Below are 20,864 nucleotides of genomic sequence, written 5' to 3' on the forward strand. Positions count from 1 at the left end.
ACTTTACAAATATTATCTCATTTGACTGTATTAAGAATTGGTGAGACACAAATGCTATTACTATTTCCATTTCACAGGTGAGGAGACTGAGGTACCCAAGATCATAAAGCTATTTGATGTCACATTTGAACTCAGGCCTTTATGACTGTGGTCTTTCCTAGCCACTGTACCATCTAATTGACTCTAGGTAAGTTACTTTCCTTATAAGTTATATTTCTTATAATCACTGTCAAATGATTCATCTTATGCAACAGTTTTGGCTTAGTCCCATTAGGAGTTTATAAAGACAAAAGATTTTTTCATATGAAATTCAATAATAAATTATTAGAGCAAGAGATAAAATGAGAAGCATAACATAAAAGATATTAGTAAGATGTTTTTATTTTTAAAAATACTCAACAAAGTTATGTCACCCAAATAAACAGTTAATCACTAAGGTTCAATATTTTGGATCTAAATGAACAACATATGCAACCTATTGCACAGGCCTGTTTGAAGGAAACAATCTATCGCACATGTATTATTAATGCTAGCTAGCATTTTTTCCTCATATTTAATTATTCCTACATACCTATATTCGTATCATAGTCCCATTAGATATTTGATATAAAGGAGAGTCTGATAATATGCACATTAAGAAGTATTTTCAACATACTGTGACTATTAAAATTAATCCTACATTGTGAAAATGAAACAATGTTTCTAGGATTCATATAATAGCAACTGATATTATTCTCAAGTTTTCAGCACAAGATCAGCTCTATCCATTCCATCTGCCACAGTCCCAGCATATAGTAGGCACTTTATAATGTCTTTTTGAGTAACTTACTTCTAACATATTTATAATCTGAGAAAGACTTTAAAATGCTAACTGAAGTCACAATTAAAAGTTTTAAAAAATTACTTTTCACTGTTACTAGAATTAGAAACATTTTGGAAGAACTTTCAGTTTTAAAAGTTGTAATTGTAGCCTGATGGCTATAAGATTCCCAGTCAGGATGGTTACCTGAAAAAAAATACAAGCAGACAGCTCCCACACACCTATTCCAGAACATAAAAATCATACTAAGACAAATAATGATCAAGAAATAGTGAAAAACAAATGACTTCATCCACCACAGAACTACATAAAAATTCAGACAGAAGTCCAAAAGTAATAGGAAATGAGGCTATCTGAAAACACAGCACATAATTCTCAGAAATGTCAGAATACTAGCTTAAACAGGGAATAGTCAGTGGTAAATTTAGTTGTTGGGACTGGGTCTGCATCTGGAGGCAGAAGGAGCACAGAACTCCCATGAAAAAGCCCTAAGGTGGTCATAAATCCACAAAGGAGACCTTGAAAGCCACAAGCAATATAGGCACAGCAGGGCACATAGCAGAGAACTGTTAAAACCCAGAGGTCCCTAACATTGTTATGAAATGCTACAACATACTGAACCTTAAAACCCAACACAATAAACCTTAAAAATTCTGGTAGAACTAACACTGGGAGGTGGAGATTCAGTGCAGCTTAATGAAAAGGCTAGAGCTAGTAAGAACTCTGAAATACTTGTCTAGACTAACCTAGGAAAATAAATTTATTTAAGCAGAAGGAACGAGCTGTTTGATGATATAGTGCTAACAATATAACAAGAAGAAGAGAAACAAGTATCCTTTTAAAACCCTAAGGTTTATAAAGACTACTGATGGAATAAAAAATAAGAAAAATATTTTAAATAATAATAAAGATGTAATTTTTTTTTAAAAGAAGTTTTTAAGTGGATAAAGAGAAGATAAAAAAATATATCAGCATAAAAAAGGAGGACAAAAATGGCAGAAGGGATCAGGAGAACAGATAGCAGATGAGCTTCACTTTTATGTAAAATGGACAAAGAAAAGTTGAACACATATAAACACTGACACACACAGTTTGCTATCAAATATAATACAAAAAAGCAATATATTAGGGGAAGTTAAAATGAAGATAATAGGGACAGTAATATGGGTCAATGGATAGAACATCAGTCCTGGAGTCAGGAGAACCTGAGTTCAAATTTGACTTCAGATACTTAACACTTCTCAGGTGTGACTCTGGGCAAGTCAATTAACCCCAAGTGCCTTGCAGGACGAGACGGGATTGGGGGCGGGGGCGGGGGGCAGAGAGGGAGTAAGATAACAACAGGAAAGAAACAATGAAAAGGATTGGGTAGAAGGAAAGAGTTAATAATAATATTGTCAAAAAAGGGGACCCCTGACATTTTTGTTTAAAGTACATGGAAGAAAAGAGAAGTTCAGAAAGAAGTACAAGCAGGAAAGTTTTTTTTAAAGTAATGTGAAATTAATTAAATATTTTTTCTTTTTTGAAAGGAATAGATATGAAATAGAATCTCAAGGTTTCACAAGTAATTTTCTTCTATGCTGTTGTTGATATAATAGACAGGCTCATTTGGGGGCTTGGAAATATTTAAGTTCAGAATTTATTTAAAAAAAAAAAAAAAGTGCTATGCTTCTCGTTTCATTCCTAACTCCTTAAAAGTATACAGGATACATTACTTACATGTAGGGGAAAGATTTTCCCTTTTATCTTTCATTTCTTGTAGTCTCTTTTCCATTGCATTACACTGATCCTTAATTTTAGTTGTGGGGCTATATATTAATGAACCATCAGCTTCAAACAACAGAACAGGTACATCATTATCTGAGGGGAAAAAATCAAATTGATAGAATTTCTATTTCAGACACCTTCATACCTAAAGACATCCAAGGACATATAATAATTAATATAGGCAGATATTCCTTAAAAATTGGGTTATCTCTTCTATTCTCACTCCAAACTCGTCCAGAGCAACTTTTTAGTCTCTTTGATTTTCTACATTTTCTATTTACTGTATAAGGCCTATTGCTATTCTATTGCTATCTACAGATAGCTCCCACTAAATTAATGAATTGCTTAATTACATTTTATGCTAAAGATCAATGTTTCTTGAATTTCTGAATTTTGAGTATCTAATATTTCAACTCCTCCACTTTGGCAGATTTTGGCAGACTCAAAAGTTATTTTTAAAGCTGTAATAACCTCCATTGAGGACATGAGCCACAGCTAAATTCATAATCATCAGATTCATAATCATCAGATCTAATTCTTTGCTGGTAATTGTTTCCCAGAAATAGAGCATTCCACAATAATCAGACTTTTCAACATTTAACTGCCATCATCTCCCAAACAATAAACGACACATGAACAAAATCTGAAATTATATCAATAAATGAAATAATGGAAAATGGAAAAAAGAGGAGGCAGTTGGTGAGGTGGAAAAAGGAAAAATAAAAGTGAATCAGCCAAATATTTAAAAAACAAACAAACAACAATAATAACAAAAATCATTAGATTTGAAATCAGGAAAACTTGCATCTAGCCCTCGTTCTTTCAATTAGTTTCAGTCACTTAACAGCTCTAGAGTCACAGGGCATTGGATATACTTTCTCTACTTTCTACTGTAATACAGAGTTGTATTCTCTACTGTGAATTTAGGTTATTTCTCCAGGCCTTAGATTTTTTAGCTATGAAAGGACAGAGCTGGTTTAAATTGCCTTTTTGGTACTCTACTAACAGGGTTTTTTGTCAGAATCAGCAGCATCAAAGATTAATACATTATGTAACTTAATTTACCTATGGCTGTTTTTTGAATATTCAGTTGATTAGCCATTTTCTCAATTTTCTTTTGAAGTCTTCTATCATTTTCTGGTGTTCGAGGAATAAAGTCTTTTGGTTGCATGCATTTTCGCTGTTAAAAAAAAAATAGAAAACTATTTTTTCCTCTTAATACTTTAGTTTTTTCAATTACATGTACAGTTTAATATTCACTTTTATAATGTTTTGAGTTCCAAATTTTTCTCCCTGCTTCCCTCCCCAAGATAGCAAGCAATGATATAGATTATACATATAAAACTATATTAATCATATTTTAATATTAATCATGTTGTGAAAGAACAATCAGAACAAAAGGAAAAAACCATGAGAAAGAAAAAACAACGCAAAAAAGTGAAAATAGCGTGCTTCAATCTGCATTCAAACTCCAATGGTCTTTCTCTGGATGTAGATAGCATTTTAAAACATGAATCTTTTGGAATTCTCTTGGATCATTGTAGTGCTAAGAGAACTATGAAAGATGTCTTTCGTAGTTGATCATCACACAGTGTTGCTGTTACTATGTACAATGTTCTACTGGTTCTGCTCACTTCATTTAGCATCAATTGATATAAATCTTTCCAGGTTTCTCTGAAATTTGTCTGCTCATCATTTATTATAGAACAATAGTATTCCATTACATTAATATATCACAAATTGATGGGCATCTCCTCAATTTCCAATTCTTTGCCACCACAAAAAGAGCTACTATAAATATTTCCCTTTTTAATGATCTCTTTGGCATACAGACCTGGAAGCTGAATCTTTTTTTTTTTTTCTTGTGGGCTTATTTTTTTTTTAATAGCCTTTTATTTACAAGTTATATGTACGGGTAACTTTACAGCATTGACAACTGCCAAACCTTTTGTTCCAATTTTTCCCCTCCTTCCCCCTACCCCCTCCCCTAGATGGCAGGATGATCAGTAGATGTTAAATATATTAAAATACAAATTAGATACACAATAAGGATACATGACCAAACCATTATTTTGCTGTATAAAAAGAATCGGACTCTGAAATATTGTACAATTAGCCTGTGAAGGAAATCAAAAATGCAGGCAAGCAAAAATATAGGGATTGGGAATTCAATGTAAGGGTTCTTAGTCATCTCCCAGAGTTCTTTCGCTGGGTGTAGCTGGTTCAGTTCGTTACTCCTCCATTGGAACTGATTTGGTTCATCTCATTGCTGAGGATGGCTAGGTTCATCAGAATTGATCATCATATAGTATTGTTGCTGAAGTATATAACGATCTCCTGGCCCTGCTCGTTTCATACAGCATCAGTTCATGTAAGTCTCTCCAGGCCTTTCTGAAATCATTCTAATTGGTCATTTCTTACTGAACAATAGTATTCCATAATATTCATATACCACAATTTATTCAGCCATTCTCCAATTGATGGGCATCCACTCAGTTTCCAGTTTCTGGCCACTACAAAGAGGGCTGCCACAAACATTTGTGCACATACAGGTCCCTTTCCTTTCTTTATGATCTCTTTGGGATATAAGCCCAGTAGTAACACTGCTGGATCAAAGGGAATGCACAGTTTGATAACTTTTTGAGCATAGTTCCAAATTATTCTCCAGAATGGTTGGATGTGTTCACAATTCCACCAGCAATGTATCCATGTCCCAGTTTTCCCACAAACCCTCCAACATTCTGCATTATCTTTCTCTGTCATTCTAGCCAGTCTGACAGGTGTGTAGTGGTCTCAAAGTTGTCTTAATTTGCATTTCTCCGATTAATAATGACAGCATCTTTTCATATGGCTAGAAATAGTTTCTATTTCTTCATTTGAGAATTGTCTGTTCATATCCTTTGACCATTTATCAATTGGAGAATGGCTTGATTTCTTATAAATTAGAGTCAATTCTCTATATATTTTGGAAATGAGGTCTTTATCAGAACCTTTGACTGTAAAAATATGTTCCCAGTTTATTGCTTCCCTTCTAATCTTGTTTGCATTAGTTTTGTTTGTACAAAACCTTTTCAGTTTGGTATAATTAAAATTTTCTATTTTGTGATCAGTAATGATCTCTAGTTCTTCTTTGGTAATAAATTCTTTCCTCTTCCACAGGTCTGAAAGATAAACTATCCTGTGTTCCTCTAATTTATTTATAATCTCATTCTTTATGCCTAGGTCATGAACCCATTTTGACCTTATCTTGGTGTACAGTGTTAAGTGTGGGTCAATGCCTAGTTTCTGCCATATTAGTTTCCAATTTCCTGGAACCTGAATCTAAAGGGTGTGCCCAATTTTATAGTCCATCAGGCATAGTTCAAAATTTCTTTCCAGAATGGTTGGATCAATTTACAATTCCACCACCAACAATGCATTAGTGTTCCAATTTTCCCACATCTTCCCCAACATTTTTCATTTTTCCTTCAGCTATTCTGATAGATATGAGATAGTATCTCAGAGCTGTAATAATTTGCATTTCTCTAATCAATTTAGAGATTTAGAGCATTTTTTTCATGACTAGAAATGGCTTTAATTTCTTCAGCTGAAAGCTGCCTGCTCATATCCTTTGACCATTTACCATTTGGGGAATGACTTATATTGTTATAAATTTGACTCAATTTTGTACATATTTTAGAAATGAAGTCTTTGTCAGAAACACTGGCTGTAAAAAATTCTCATTTATCTTCTTCCTTCAAGGCTGCATTGGTTTTGTTTGTGCAAAAACTTTTCAATTCAATACAATCAAAATTATCTTGTATTTCACAATGTTCTCCATTTCTTGTTTTTTTCCCCATAAATTCTTCATTTCTCTACATATATGTTAAATAAACTATTCCTTGTTTTCTTTGTTTATGACATTGCTCTTTACATCTAAATCATGTACCCATTTCAACCTTATCTTGGTATAGGGTGTGAGATGTTAGTCTATGCCTAGTTTCTGCCATTCTATTTTCCACTTTTCTCAGTTATTATCAAATAATGAGTTCTTATCCAGAAGTTGGTGTCTTGAGTTTTATCATATAATGGATTACTATAGTCATTTATTACATGATCTTACATACCAAATCTATTCCACTGATCCACCATTCTCTTAGCCAATATAAAATAGTTTTTCTGACTGTTACTTTATAATACAGCTTCCAATCTAGTATGACTCGGCTACCCTCCTTTGCTTTTTTTCCCCATTAATTTCTTTCATATTTTCTGTCCTTTGTTATTCCAAATGAATTTTGTTATTATTTTTTTCTACCTTTAAAAAATAACTTTTTGGTAGTTTTTTATATAACAATAAATTAGAATTATAATTTTTATTATATTACCTCAATTTACACATGAGCAATTAATATTTTTCCAATTATTTAGTTCACATTTAATTTGTATGAAAACTTTTGTAATTATGTGCATATAGTTCCTGGATTTGTCTTCGAAGGTAAACTCCCAAATAGTTTGTCTAGTTATTTTAAATGGAATTTCTCTTTCTATCTTTTGCTACTGGGCTTTGCTGATAATATACAGAAATACCAATGATTTGTGTAGGTTTATTTTATACCCTGCAACTTTGTTAAAGTTATTTCAAGTAGTTTTTAGTTGACTCTAGTATTTTCTAAACATACCATCATATCACCTGCAAAAATTGATAACTTTATTTCCTCACTGACTACTCCAATTTCTTCAATTTATTTTTTTCCCCTCTTATTGCTGAAGGTAACATTTCTAGTACAATATTGAATAACAGTGGTGGTAATGTACAACCTTGTTTTATCTCGATCTTCCTGGAAGGCTTCTGGTTTATCCCCATTATATATAATGCCTGTCTGTGGTTTTAGACAGACATTAATTATTATTTTAAGGAAAGCTCCCTTTATTCCTATGCTCTCTAGTTTTATTTAATAGGAATGGATGCTGTATTTTGTCAAGGACTTTTTCTGCATTTGTTATTATATGATCTGTTAGTTTTGTTATTTATATAGTCAATTATGCTGATAGTTTTCCTAATTTGAACTAGCCCTGCATTTCTGGTATAAATCCCACCTGGTTATAGTATATTATTCAGGTAATAAATGGCTGTAACCTCTTTGCTAATATTTTATTTAAAATTTTTGCATCAATATTGATTAGAGAAATTGGTCTATAATTTTCTTTCTGTTTTTGCTCTTCCTCGTTTAGGTATCAGCATTTATTTGTGTCATAAAAAAAGAATTTGGTAGGACTCCTTTTTCACCTACTTTTCCAAATAATTTATATAGTTTTGGAATGAACTGTTCCTTAAATGTTTGGTAGAATTCACTTGTTTATTGATGACTTCTTCACTTTTGTTTTCTAAAATGGGGTTACATAAATATTTTATTTTCTCTTCTGTTAATCTGGGAAATTTATATTTTTGTAAATATTCACCTATTTCATTTACATTGTCAGATTTTTTGGCATACAATTGGGCAAAAGTTCCTGTTTATTGCTTTAATTTTCTCTTCAGTGGTGGTGAATTCATACTTTTCATTTTTGATATTGGTAATTTGGTTTTCTTCTTTCTTTTAAATCAACTTAACCAAAGATTTATTTAAAAAAAAACCCTATTACTAACATTTAGTTAATATGGAAAATAATGCTTTCACATGCATTTATATTATGTTTCTAAAGAAAGTATGTTATTTATTGCAGTGATTCTGAATTATAAGTTACTACAGATAATTCCTTATATATTAAAAAGAAATTATTGATTTGATCCAAATTGTATTACATACATTTGACTCTTTGATGGTTATATGTGTATAATTGAATTATGAATATAATTTTTCCAAGAATGAATATAAGACATCAGAATTTCTACTAACTTTTCTTTGAGAAGAAAATAAAATGATAAAAACAATAAGAATTCTCACTTTTGTATATTATCTCTACTACCCCTAAAATTACCTTTTAATAGATGGAGGAACAGTAAGATTTTTTTTCCAACCACATTTTTATATACTATTGATGCCCATTTTCAACTTGTGCTAATTTTATCTTCTTGTAGTACAGAAATTAAATTTTATCCTTTCTGTGAAACTCCTCACAGTATCTAAAAAAGATATTTAATACAATAAATATTCAAAAAAGGTTACCATTTATCTTTGCTTCCTATTCAGATATCTTGTAGCCTAAAGAAATGTTGGGAGGAGGAAGAGGAGGAGGATTTTGTGACATGAGAAAAGACACACAAAGCGAAAATAAGCCTTGGTAAAGAGAAGATGTTGCCAATTCATGGCAACATTTAAGTGTAAAAGATTCTCTTTCACCACACACAATTAGCTGAAGGATATGGGAGTGGGGTATTGAGATTTCTTCCAACCTTGAACCAAAGAACTTAAAGTGAAATAAATAAACGGGAGAGCTGCTTATTTTCTTCTGAAAGAGAATTCTCTAAGTATCACTATCATGCCTCTTTATTGGCAAAAAGTTCTTGTTCCCTACTTATTTTAATAAGGTTCAAAAATTATAATAAAGACATCCTGAAAAGTCACTTTTCACCTGGATCAGAATCTCCAATTTAAAACAGCCAAGGAATATTACCAAAATATAAAACAAACCAACTGAAATAAGAGATCTCTGTGGAATATCTGTGGCATACCTACTCATACTAGTTTTCTCTTAATCATTTTATCTTCAACCCTGTAACAGCCTTTCTATCCCTGGCTCAAATCAACATTAGATCAAAAACAAAATATATAGAACAACTTTAAGTGGATTAACAATGTCTAAATATGTTATCTGTAAATATAAAAAAATAAGTATTCTCACAATTATAAGAAGCATGCACTTTTGAGGTACATATTATATACTCACTTTTTTTTTAATTACACTTGATAAACCTTCTTTAGTGTTGATTGCAGGATATAAAGACTCATCAACACGTACACCAGCTAGCCTGCATCTGTACAACAAATTTTATAACTCATTATTGCCCTTCAATGAAAATGAATTCCTATTATATTCAAAGTATTCAATTTTGTAACTGTAACAAGTGAAGCAATATAAACAAGGCATCATGTATAGAGAATAGGTCTTAAAGTCAGAAAAAAAAACCTGGGTTTCAAGTCTCAATTCTGATTCCTACTGACTGTTTAACCCTGGCCAAGTCATTTAAGTTCTTAGTACTCAGTTCAGTGTTGTCTGGAGACCCTTGAATGTCCCATACACATAGGGAATCTATGAGGTCAAAATTAATTTCACAATAATACTAAGATGCTATTTGCTCTTTTAAATTCTCATTCTCTAGCAGCAGAATTTACAGAGGCCACATGACTTGTGAATTAAAACTTTAGTTGCAAACATGCAAAATTTAGAATGCAAAGTCTTTTTGCAAAATCTTATTACAAAACTGTACTTTTGCCCAACAAATGGAAGATTACACAAACCTACTAGACTTGAGGGTTTGCCCATATTCATCCAGAACCAGTACTAACTAATAAAAAATGTCTTATGTGAATACTTGGCAACAAGCACAATGGTGCTGAAATATTCAGTGTTGAATATTTGAATCTCTTGGTTTATCCCTGGATCAATTGTGATGTCATTTGTACTGATGGTACAAAAGCAATAGTAGATAAATCAATGCCTTTGCACAAATTAAGGCAGTGACCAAACTTTGAGTCATCATTGTATTCTTTACCAAAGTTAAAAAAAAAAAAACAAAAAACAGAAAAACAATAATATCCTTGATGAAGCAATAATTTTAACCCTTGAGTACACTGCTTTACATGATAAAATGGGAAGCCCACATAAAACAGTTCTGTTGCATACTGAAAAAAGTCCTTGTGCAACTGCCTATTGTGACCCAAAGGAGCCACTTTTTTTTTCATGGAATACCATTTTTATTCGAAACAAATGATAATCTAAGATTATTTAGACTAAGTATTTGGCACATATTTTCTCAAAAACAAATAAAAAGGGACTGTCATAACAAAGAAAATGGCTGACAGTATAAGTTGCTAACTATAAAATTCAAGTTTTCAAGTAAAAATTAGAATTTTGAAAGCCTTATATCTATCACTGTCAGTTTGATAGCTTACTAATATTTAAAATACTTTTACAACAAGATACTGGTAACACAGATATTGTACAATGAAATGTGTCAATATTTACAAGATTTCCATGATTCAACGAACCAATATTTTCTAAATGACCAATGCATGGTATTATAAAATCATGCATGGATAAAAAATCCACTCAAAGAGTCATATTCATCAGACTATAAAGGCAAAGTACAAGACAGCAGATCAATGGCTTATACTGTACAGGATATAAAAAATTCATTGATATGGTTTCAGATTCCACACTGCAATTAAGCTTTGAAAAAAACACCACTTGTCAACTTTTAGTGTAGTATCCAAGATCAACCATTACTTGAAAAGAATATTTAAATATTCCTCCCATTTTCAACAATATATGTATAAGGCTAAATTCTCTTCCTATACTTCATATTATAGTAGATATAAGGCAGAAGCAGCAAGGACAATGCAACTGTTCTCTTATTTTTTGTTTAGTCATTCAATCACTTCCCAACTCTCTGTGACCCCATTTGGGGTTTTCTTGGCAAAGATCTGGAAGTGGTTTGCTATTTCCTTCTCCAGCTTATTATAAATCTGAGGAACTGAGGCAAACAGAGTTGTGACTTGCCCAGGATCACACAACTAATAAGTGTCTAAGGCCAAATCTGAATTCAGAATATCATTTTAAAAATTTCCTTAAAAACATAGTTATTGTTAATTACAATTTGATAGTCATATATATATTTTAAGTAGTCTGACCTGCCACAGATTTTAATGCAGCAACAGTTTCAGATAATTTCACCCCAGTGGTATTCATTACTTTAAATAGGGGTATTCACTGGTATTCATTATTTAAATAAGGGTATGCTACCAATTAAGCATGTCAAAAACTAAACTCTTTTACTAAACACAAGTACCCTCTGAACTCTTCTTTTTCTCTTAATAATGGTACTCACATTCTTCAAAATTAAAAATTCTAGAATCACCTCTGATTACTTTCTTTCTCCAAACATATAGTCACTAAGTTTGGTCAATTCTCTGTGGAATATTTCTCACATTTATTTCTTTTCATCTCAAGCTTGAACTACTCTATGACTCTTAACTATTCCCTTTGTCTACAGTATTGCTCTCTTATACATCTGTGAAGAAACTACCTTTTCCTTATTATTGGTTGTAAATGGATTTTTTATAGTATAATCATTCAGTTATATCATTCATGTTGAACTCTTTGTGACCCCATTTAGGGTTTTCTTGGAAGATATTGAATTGGTCTGACATTACCTTCTCCAGTTCATTTTACAGATGAGGAACTGAGTCAGATAGGGTTAAGTGACGTGCCCAAGGTCACACATTTAATAAGTGTCTGAGGCCAGATTTGAACTCAAGAAGGTGAGTCTTCTTGACTTCAAGACCAGTACTTCATCAACTACAACATCTGGCTGCCCCATGGTAAACCAGTATAAATGGCTCTGGATAAACCTTTTCCTCTTTGGTTGTTAATATGGATCAAATGACCCTAGAAAAGTGCATATAATCATCTGTTTATCTGGCCCAGTCATGTAATTGGGAGAGGCTAGGCAGAAATAACAAAACAGATTATAAAGAATGAGAAAGTAGAACAGAATGTGAAACATAAGGAAAATGACAGATCAAGAAGAGAAAATATTAAGAATAACTTAACTGCCAGAAAGTTCTGACCAAAGAGGATCGTGATACAAAAATGCAGCAAATAATCCCAGAAAATTCTTCTGGAGTGATAGAACAGGAGGGAAAAATAGAAATAGAAAAAATCCACTGATCACCACCTCAAAGAGATCCTTTGTGGAAAACACAGGATAATATGCTATGACCAAGTACGATTTATATTAGGAATGCAGAGTTCATTCACTATTAAGAAAACTATTACCATAATCGATCATATCAATAACAAAACCAACAGAAATCCTATGATAATCTCAATAAATGCAGAAAAAGCTTTTGACAAAATACAGCATCCATTCCTATTAAAAACACTAGAGAGCATAGGGATAAAGGGAGCTTTCCTGAAAATAATATGTAGCATCTATCCTAAAAGCAACAGCAAGCATTATTTGTAATGAAGAGAAGCTGGATACATTCCCAATAAGAACAGAGGTAAAACAAGGATGTCCATTATCACTATTATTATCAACATTGTACTAGAAAAGAAAAATAAATTTAAGTAATTAGAATAGGCAATGAGGAAACAAAACGATCACTCTTTACAGGTGATATGCTTAGAGAATCTTAGGAAATTATCCCCAAACCTTCTCAAAACAAGTTTTAGCAAAGTTGGAGGATATAAAATAAACCCACACAAATCACATATTACTGACAAAGCCCATCATCAAATGATAGAAAGAGAAATTCCATTTAAAATAACTGTAGACAAAATAAAAATATTTGGGATTCTACCTGCCAAGACAACCTCAAGAACTATATGAACACAATCTTAAAGCACTTCTCACACAAATGAAGTAACATTTAAACAATTGCAAAAATATCAATTGTTTATGAGTAGGCCAAGCTAATATAATAAAAAATGTCAATTCTGCCTAAATTGGTCTATTAGGTTCAGTGCCATACCAATCAAACTGCCAAAAAAATATTTTATAGAACTAGAAAAAATAACAAAGTTCATCTGGAAGAACAAAAGGTCAAGAATATCAAGGGAATTAATGAAAAAAATTACAAAGGATGGTGACTTAGCAGTGCCAAACCTAAAACTATATTATAAAGCAGCAGTCATCAAAATCATTTGGTACTGGCTAAGAAATAGAGTGGTGGATCAGTAGAATAGATATTAGATACTCATGACACAATAATCAAGGCCTATAGTAATCTAGTATTTGCTAAAAACCCCAAACTTCAGCTTCTGGAAAAAGAATGCATCATTTGACAAAAACTGCTGGGGAAACTAGAAAATAATATGTCAGAAACTCAGCATAGATATACATCTCACAACCCAAAATAAGCAGAACTAGAAATACATTGTACACAGTAACAGCAAGAATGTGTGATGATCAACTATGAAAAGCTTGGTTCTTCTCAGAGGTTCAGTGATCCCAAACAATCGCAATAGACTTTAACAGAAAATGTCATCTGCATCCAGAAAAAGAACTAGGGAAACTGAATGTAAATCAACACATGTCATATTCACTTCTTTTTTCTGTTTTTACATCTCTCCCATGATTTTTCCCTTTTGCTATGATTTTTCTCTCCCAACATGATTCATAAAGTAATGTGTATTAGAAAAAAAATTTTTTTTTTAAAAAGGAACCCATAACCTGCCATCTGAGGGAGGAGGTGGGGGAAAGGAGGGGAAAAATTGGAACAAAAGGTTTGGCAATTGTCCATGCTGTAAAATTACCCATGCATATAACTTGTAAATTAAAAAGATATTTAAAAAAAAAAAAAAAGGAACCCAATATGGAAACTGTTTAACCATGGACAAATTGTTTTTAACATGGGAAATGTATACTATATATTTAAGATTCATATCAACTATAGGATTGCTCAAAAGAAAGACTGGCAGAGTTAAGGTTAAAATGGTAATTGTGTTATACAAATGAAGTACAGAAGAAGACTAGACAGAGGCATTGGGCGGGGGGGAGCTCATAAAAATCTATTCAAATTTGGAATGGGTTCAATAGGCAATATTACATATATACCATGAAGGGTACATAGCACCCTCCAACATTTATAAAGACATAGATGGGGAGGCATGGGCAGATAGGCAAGCAAAGGGAATGGGAAGAAGACAAGGGAGGGATCCTTGGGTAGGGGGAGGTTAAGTAATAGCAAGGCAAGCTGTGGAACAAAATTTAAAGAGTCAGTAGAGATGGGAAAGATGTGTGTCTGTATGTACATATATCTACACATGTATACATAAAATATATCTTTACTGTAGCTTGCTTGGGGGTATGGTGGGGATGAAAGAAGGAAAAAATAAATAAGGTGCGTGCAGTAGAGAACCAAAGGACAATTTACAAGGAAGAAAAAATGGACATTCATGAAAATAATTTCTTCTACTTATATATACTTTCTTGATGTGGTAATTTATTGTTATATATTTTGAATCCTCCTTGATGTTCTGTTCGGCATATGACAAATGTTCTCTTTTGTTTTGCTTTATTTTGTTTATATATTCCTTTTTGGGTTTTTTTTTCATTTCTTTTTCAAATAAAATTTTAAAAGAAAATCAGAGGAGACTGTTCTTTTTGTTTGTTTCAATGGCATCTAATCAACAACTGAATAATTAGGTCAAACATTATTTTTAACTTTCACTGTTAGATTCTACAAGTATGAAATCTACCAATAAAGAACTTTCTCCAAAATTTCTCCACTTCCTCCTAAATCTACCCTCCCTTTTCCTCCTCCTTCTTTGGGTTTCACTGCTTATAAATTATATCCCACAGCACTTAGCCCAAACATGTGTTTGCCACAATATGATGTGACACTATAGTGTAAAGGACAACTGGAATATGTATTTGAGAAATACGGAGGTACAGGGTCATGTCATGGAATATTTTCATAAGAAATGGCTTATAGGATTATCTAGACAAAGAACTAGCTACTTCTTCTGCAATATAATGCAGTTAAACACTTTTTACTATATCCAAGGCACTTAGCTAAGAATATCAGGGAACAGAAATGCACAAAACAGTTTCTATCCTTAAAACGTTTATAGTCTAATAACCGATCAATCAACCAACATTGATTAAGTACCAACAAAAATGCAAGCCCTGGTACTAGGCAAAGGAACTATAAAATAATGTAAGAATTCCTCTGTACAAAGAACTCACACTCTAATGGAGGAGGCAGTTGCATATAATAGCATATATAATAATTGACATCACTTTGCTTATCTTGATGAGTTGGTGAAGGGGCAAGAGGGAGGGAGAGAATTTGGAAATCAAAAATTGTTTTAACGAATGTTAAAATAAAGCACATGGAGAATAAACATTAAAAAAAATCTTAATTAGATGATTTGGGAAGGACAATACTAGTAGGTGGCTTAGGAATTTTTTTTTTTTTTTGGGGGGGGGGGGGGGGTTGAGGCAATTGGGTTTAAGTAACTTGCCCAGGGTTACAAAGCTAGTAAGTGTTAAGTGTTTGAGGTCAGATTTGAGTTCAGGTCCTCCTGACTACATGGCTGGAGCTTTACCCAGTGTGGCTGCACAGAAAACTCGGAAAATTATTTATGCATACAGTAGTATTTGAATTACAACTTGAAGAAAGAGAGGGATTCCATGAGGGAAAAGAAAGGACATTTCTAGAATGAGGAATAGCCAAGTAAAAGGCACAGAACTAAGAGAGGAGAAAGCATGGTATAGGGTAGTAGAGAGAACAGTTTTGGTGGATTGAAGAATGTGGAAGGGGTAATACAGTCCAATAAGGTGGGGGAAATTGGTTGGGGCCAAGTTGATGTATAGTATAGAAAGAGTCTAGAAATGGCAGTGGGAAACAAAGTATTTCCTAACTCTCCTTTCAGAAAATGTCTGTGACAGGGTATGAAAGAAGAGAGAGGCAGTACAGAGGGTAGCTGGGTGGCACAGTAGATGGAATGCCAGGTCTAGAATCAAGAAAACCCAAGTTCACCTCCAGCCTTGGCCACTTACTAGCTGTGTGACCCTGGGAAAGTGACTGAAACCTATTTGCCTCTGTTCCTCATCTATAAGATAAGCTATAGAAAGACATGACAAACAATTCTAGAATCCTTGCCCATAAAAACCAAATGTTGTCACAAAAAGTTAGACACTGAAAAATGACTGAACACCAAAGAGGATGACCAATGACACAGAGGTTGGCCAGCATTGCTGGTGTGAGTTAGTAGATAGGAGAAGTGTGAAACAAAAAGGATTAGAATGAAGGGAAATTTTTCTACTACAGACTGGGGATACTAGAGGGAATAGAGGAAGTAGGACAGGGTTGAGGGAGACTGAAAGAAACAGAAATAGAGGTAAGGTAGCTCTTGTCCTACAGATTTAACTGATGCAGTAGTTGTCTAATATAATAATGGGTTATTTTTTGCACATGTAAATAATGCAACTATCACTTATCATGAGTGTGCTCAGTTGTTTTTCTAGTAGTAGGAATGGAGTTACTCTAATTCAATCATATTATATTGCCTAGTTTTCCTCATGAACAAAGCATATTTGCATGCTAACTGACTAGGGGACAGAGCAAGAAACAAATACAATAAAACTAACCTATCCATAAAAGGACTGAACCCACAACTTGCCTATATTATTATTATATGACAGATATAACTGCATAAGCCTGACAATTTTCAAGATGTTACCACTTACATCTTTAAAAGATAATAGAGTATTTTATTTTCTGCTTTCAAGTAAACATTGGAATTAACAATGAAAAAATCATAACTGTATATGTACAACTGATAATTTATCATCCAAGACTGTTGAAAACTTTAAATTTTCTGTTACTATCTATTACAAAGCATATTAGAACAAACTTCCCTATTCCCCATAGTCTCATAAAGATAGGTGGCATTATGCCATTTTAAGTATAGGGGAAATGATGTAGAGTTTATTGAAAAGATTGGCTGGAAGTCAGAAAATCAGTAAAAGAACAAAGGGTTTTTGTTTGTTTGTTTGTTTTTGAATGGTTAGACTAATTGATCTTCCTAGCTTTAAAGATTAATGCCTGGAATGTTTTGCCCCCTTACCTCCTCCACTCAATTTCCTTAGATAGTATCTTTTTTTAAATCTGTTTATATCTTGTTTGCTACTTACATGTTATCTATCCCCCATGAGAATGTGAGCTCTTTGAAAACAAGGGCAACATTTTTGTCTTTTATTTATTTTATTTTGTGTATCCTAGCACTTAGCAAAATACTTGACATAGAGTATTTATTAAAGTTTGCCGAGTGATTTAAATCCAAATCATTAGAGTAAGCAGCTAGGTGGCAAACTAGAGTCAGAAAATTCATCTGAGATCAAATCTGATCTCAGACATATATAAGTTATGAGACCCTGGACAAATCACTTAACTTATTTGCCTCCGTTATTCATCTGTAAAATGAGCTGGAGAAGGAAATGGCAAATCCCTCTAGTATCTTTGCTAAGAAAACCCCAAATGGGGTCACAAAGAATCAGACAGGACTGAAAAAGGAATGAACAACACTATCATCCTACAGATATAGAAACTGAAGCCTAAAGATAAGTGATTTATGAATAAACACAGGTATTCTAAATATAAACTGGGGTTTCTGATTTAAATAACAGTATTTTATTACATAATTACACATCTACAAAATCTTTCAAGGCCACTATAACCTTTATTTTTATAAAAACAATTCAAACACTTATGAACACCTTATTTAAAAAATAATGTAGGACACCAAATGTTCTTTGGTGATTTAAGTTAAAAGACATTTCACCAAACTACTTTATTATTTAAATGAAAGATAGTAAAATCTCGCCATCTAGTGGGCAAATAGAGATTTCTCAAAGAATGGATCAGATGATTGTAACTTACTTTTATTTCAGGACCAACGAGCAAAATCCGTATAATATGTTGAATCACGAGAACTTTCTCAGCATAAGTCCCTCCTTATTCTGTAAGCCATCACCCTTCTCCTAGTCCAACTTTCTTTCCAAACGATACCTTAATTTCTAGTGCCATCCTACTCCATTCCCAGAACTACCTGTTCACCCTACCAGCAAATCCATTTCGCTCCTCAGGCTGGTTCTATTCTAAATGAATTTACTTCAAGCTCTCAGTAAGACTGTAATATAAGTCCCAACCTACTTATCAGCTCTCCAGTGGTCCAATGGTAATCCAATGGATTATTGGTCCTTGGGAAGATATCAGAAGGTTAATACCCTGATATTCAAGTGAATTGTTTAAGGCAGAGCTGTGCAAAGTCATCAGCCCTACTGTCACAGCCATCACTCCCCACCTATAGATATTCCAGTAGGCCAAACTTTTCCATGTTTCTAACATAGCACATTTATTCCCACCCAATAATTTTGCTCATACACTCCCATTCTTACCATCCCTTTTTAATTCTCCCTCAGTCTATACCTTACATTTCCATAGTGTTTTATGGTTTGTGAAGTGCATTATATACATTATTGGCTCTCACAACAACCTTTTATAAAAGTAATACAACTCTTTCATAGTATAAATAGGCCTCGGAGGAAAAGTAAATTGCTTCAGGCCCTAGACCTGGCATGTAGCAAAGCAGTGCTTTAGGCTAGGTTTTTTGACTACAAATCCATTGCTTTTTCCAAGGAAAATCTTTGTTTTTTATAGCAGTAAATTTAAAAAAAAAAAAGTTTTTTGACTTACTGGTCTAACTCACATCTTGCCTATTTCTTCCTTGATTTATCGCTACCTTATTTTTTTTTTAATTCCTAAAATATACTCTTATGACAATGTATTTAATAGGGTATTTTTCAACAATGATTTTGTTTTATACTTTTTATATGATTCCATAGCACTTAGACAATTATAGTACAAAACAGGTTTCCCTAATTGCTAATTGATTTAAGATTATTCAAAGTATGAACCAAGTGGAATGGAACACAAAACCCATACATGTTTATCTCTGCCACAGCAATGCCTCCTGCAAAACCAAAGGACCTTATAAGAGATAACGAAAAGTTCACTAGGTAAATGGAACCCTAATCTGATAAATTAAATATAATCCTATACATTCAGTTCAATTAAACAAGCATTTGTCATCAATTGCTTACCATGTACCAGGGATACTAGGCACTGATGATTTAAAAAAAAGTCTATGCCCTCCAGTAATTTATGTTTTACTGGGAGATAGGGGAACATGTTACAGAGAATTACATGCATGCATGTAAATCCTGAGGGTTCTACTTTATTTTTAAAAATGTTTTCAATGAAAGAGTATGGGAGGACAAATTATAAAAGAAAAAAGATAAATAGTTGAAAATGAATTATATGTTGTGTGTCCTTAACCATATTTTGAGAAATTATACACCAAAAGACAGGTCCATACAACATATAAAAATAATTATTAATATATTCATAAGTTAAAAATCTATACATATTACATATTTATCTTAAAGGCTGGTTTGTATGTACATATGGAATTTTTTATTAGAATAAGCATATATTAAATATACTTAGCTTATGCAAAATGAATTCTAATAAGAAAGCATGAATAGTTGGGTTTAGGAAACACCTCCATTAGGAGGTAGCACCTGAGCTGTGTTCTTGAAGGGAGGTAAAGATTCTATGAGGTAGAGATGAGGAAGAAAAAACATTCCAGGAATGAGAGTCAGACTGCAAAGGCATAAATGTTCAAGATAGACCTGGGTTTAGTAATGCCAGTTTGGCTGGAATATAATATTGCAAGAGTGGGGTCAGTATGAAATTAGGGTGGGGAAGGAATAAAGGTGTGGCTTTCTATGCCAGGAGGTTGTATCTTTCACAATTCTGGCATATATTACTTCTGGCACTTTTAGGTTTCCCTGTTCTTTGCCTTATTTAAAAAAAAAAAAAAAAAAATGCGAGCCAAAGTTCTCCGTTGCATCTTTCAACCCATTTCCAATGTTTGCAAAGACATCTTTTTGAACAAAAGCATATGAGCTGCTATTCCGCTTTAATAAGACCTAGCAGTAGGTTCTGATAAGTTCTAATCCAGTGGGTAGAAGACTCAGGGAATTTAAAAAAGAATATGAATAAGTGAAAAGAACAGAATGAGAAGGTATAAATGTTATGACCTCATCTGTGGGGGGAAGATATCTCTTATCAGTGAAACCAGATATCCATCAAAGCAGTTATATTTAATCCTCACAACAAAACTGCAGGTAAGCAGGATCAAGAGACCAGTTTAAAAGGTAAGAAGTTGATAATGTCCTTCCCCTGCTTCCAATGCAAGAAGTCATGTAGTTGATTCCAGGGCCATGTTTTTCTGCAATGACTAAAGTGACTTCAAAATTCAATGCTTTCAGTTTCTTCTGAACCTAGGGAAAAAATATTACGACTGCTTGAAAAATCACCCATCCTATCCACAGAAAAAGGACAGTCAATTATGTCTTGTATTTCAGCTGTCTGACACTGCTCCCAGAAACAGTAGAACAAAATAGGACTCTAGTGACATCTAGTGATCACACATATTTAAAGTTCAGCTTTCCAAAATATCACAGCAAAATGGATAGGAATCAAAATTAGTAATTAGT

At 33.0% G+C, this 20,864-nt stretch overlaps 1 protein-coding gene across 6 annotated transcripts in view; it reads right to left on the reverse strand.

Annotated features, from left to right (window-relative positions):
* MCPH1 (microcephalin 1) overlaps positions 1 to 20,864 on the reverse strand; it is a 336,480-nt gene that overhangs the window by 301,626 nt on the left and 13,990 nt on the right. For 4 of the 6 annotated variants that reach the window (XR_004231848.1, XM_031951141.1, XM_031951143.1 and 1 more), the window contains exons 4-6: positions 9,455 to 9,542; positions 3,653 to 3,767; positions 2,540 to 2,680 (exon numbers count right to left, since the gene is read on the reverse strand). Coding sequence is in view for 5 of the 6 variants with exons in the window: in XM_031951141.1 (XP_031807001.1) it covers positions 2,540 to 2,680; positions 3,653 to 3,767; positions 9,455 to 9,542 (344 nt within the window). In the remaining variant the exon portion in view is untranslated. Of the gene's footprint in view, positions 1 to 2,539; positions 2,681 to 3,652; positions 3,768 to 8,545; positions 8,691 to 9,454; positions 9,543 to 20,864 lie in introns of those variants that run through there. The other 2 variants (XM_031951144.1, XM_031951145.1) reach the window with 2 other exon arrangements.

Source organism: Sarcophilus harrisii, chromosome 2 (assembly GCF_902635505.1).
Source record: "Sarcophilus harrisii chromosome 2, mSarHar1.11, whole genome shotgun sequence".
Classification (NCBI taxonomy): domain Eukaryota; kingdom Metazoa; phylum Chordata; class Mammalia; order Dasyuromorphia; family Dasyuridae; genus Sarcophilus; species Sarcophilus harrisii.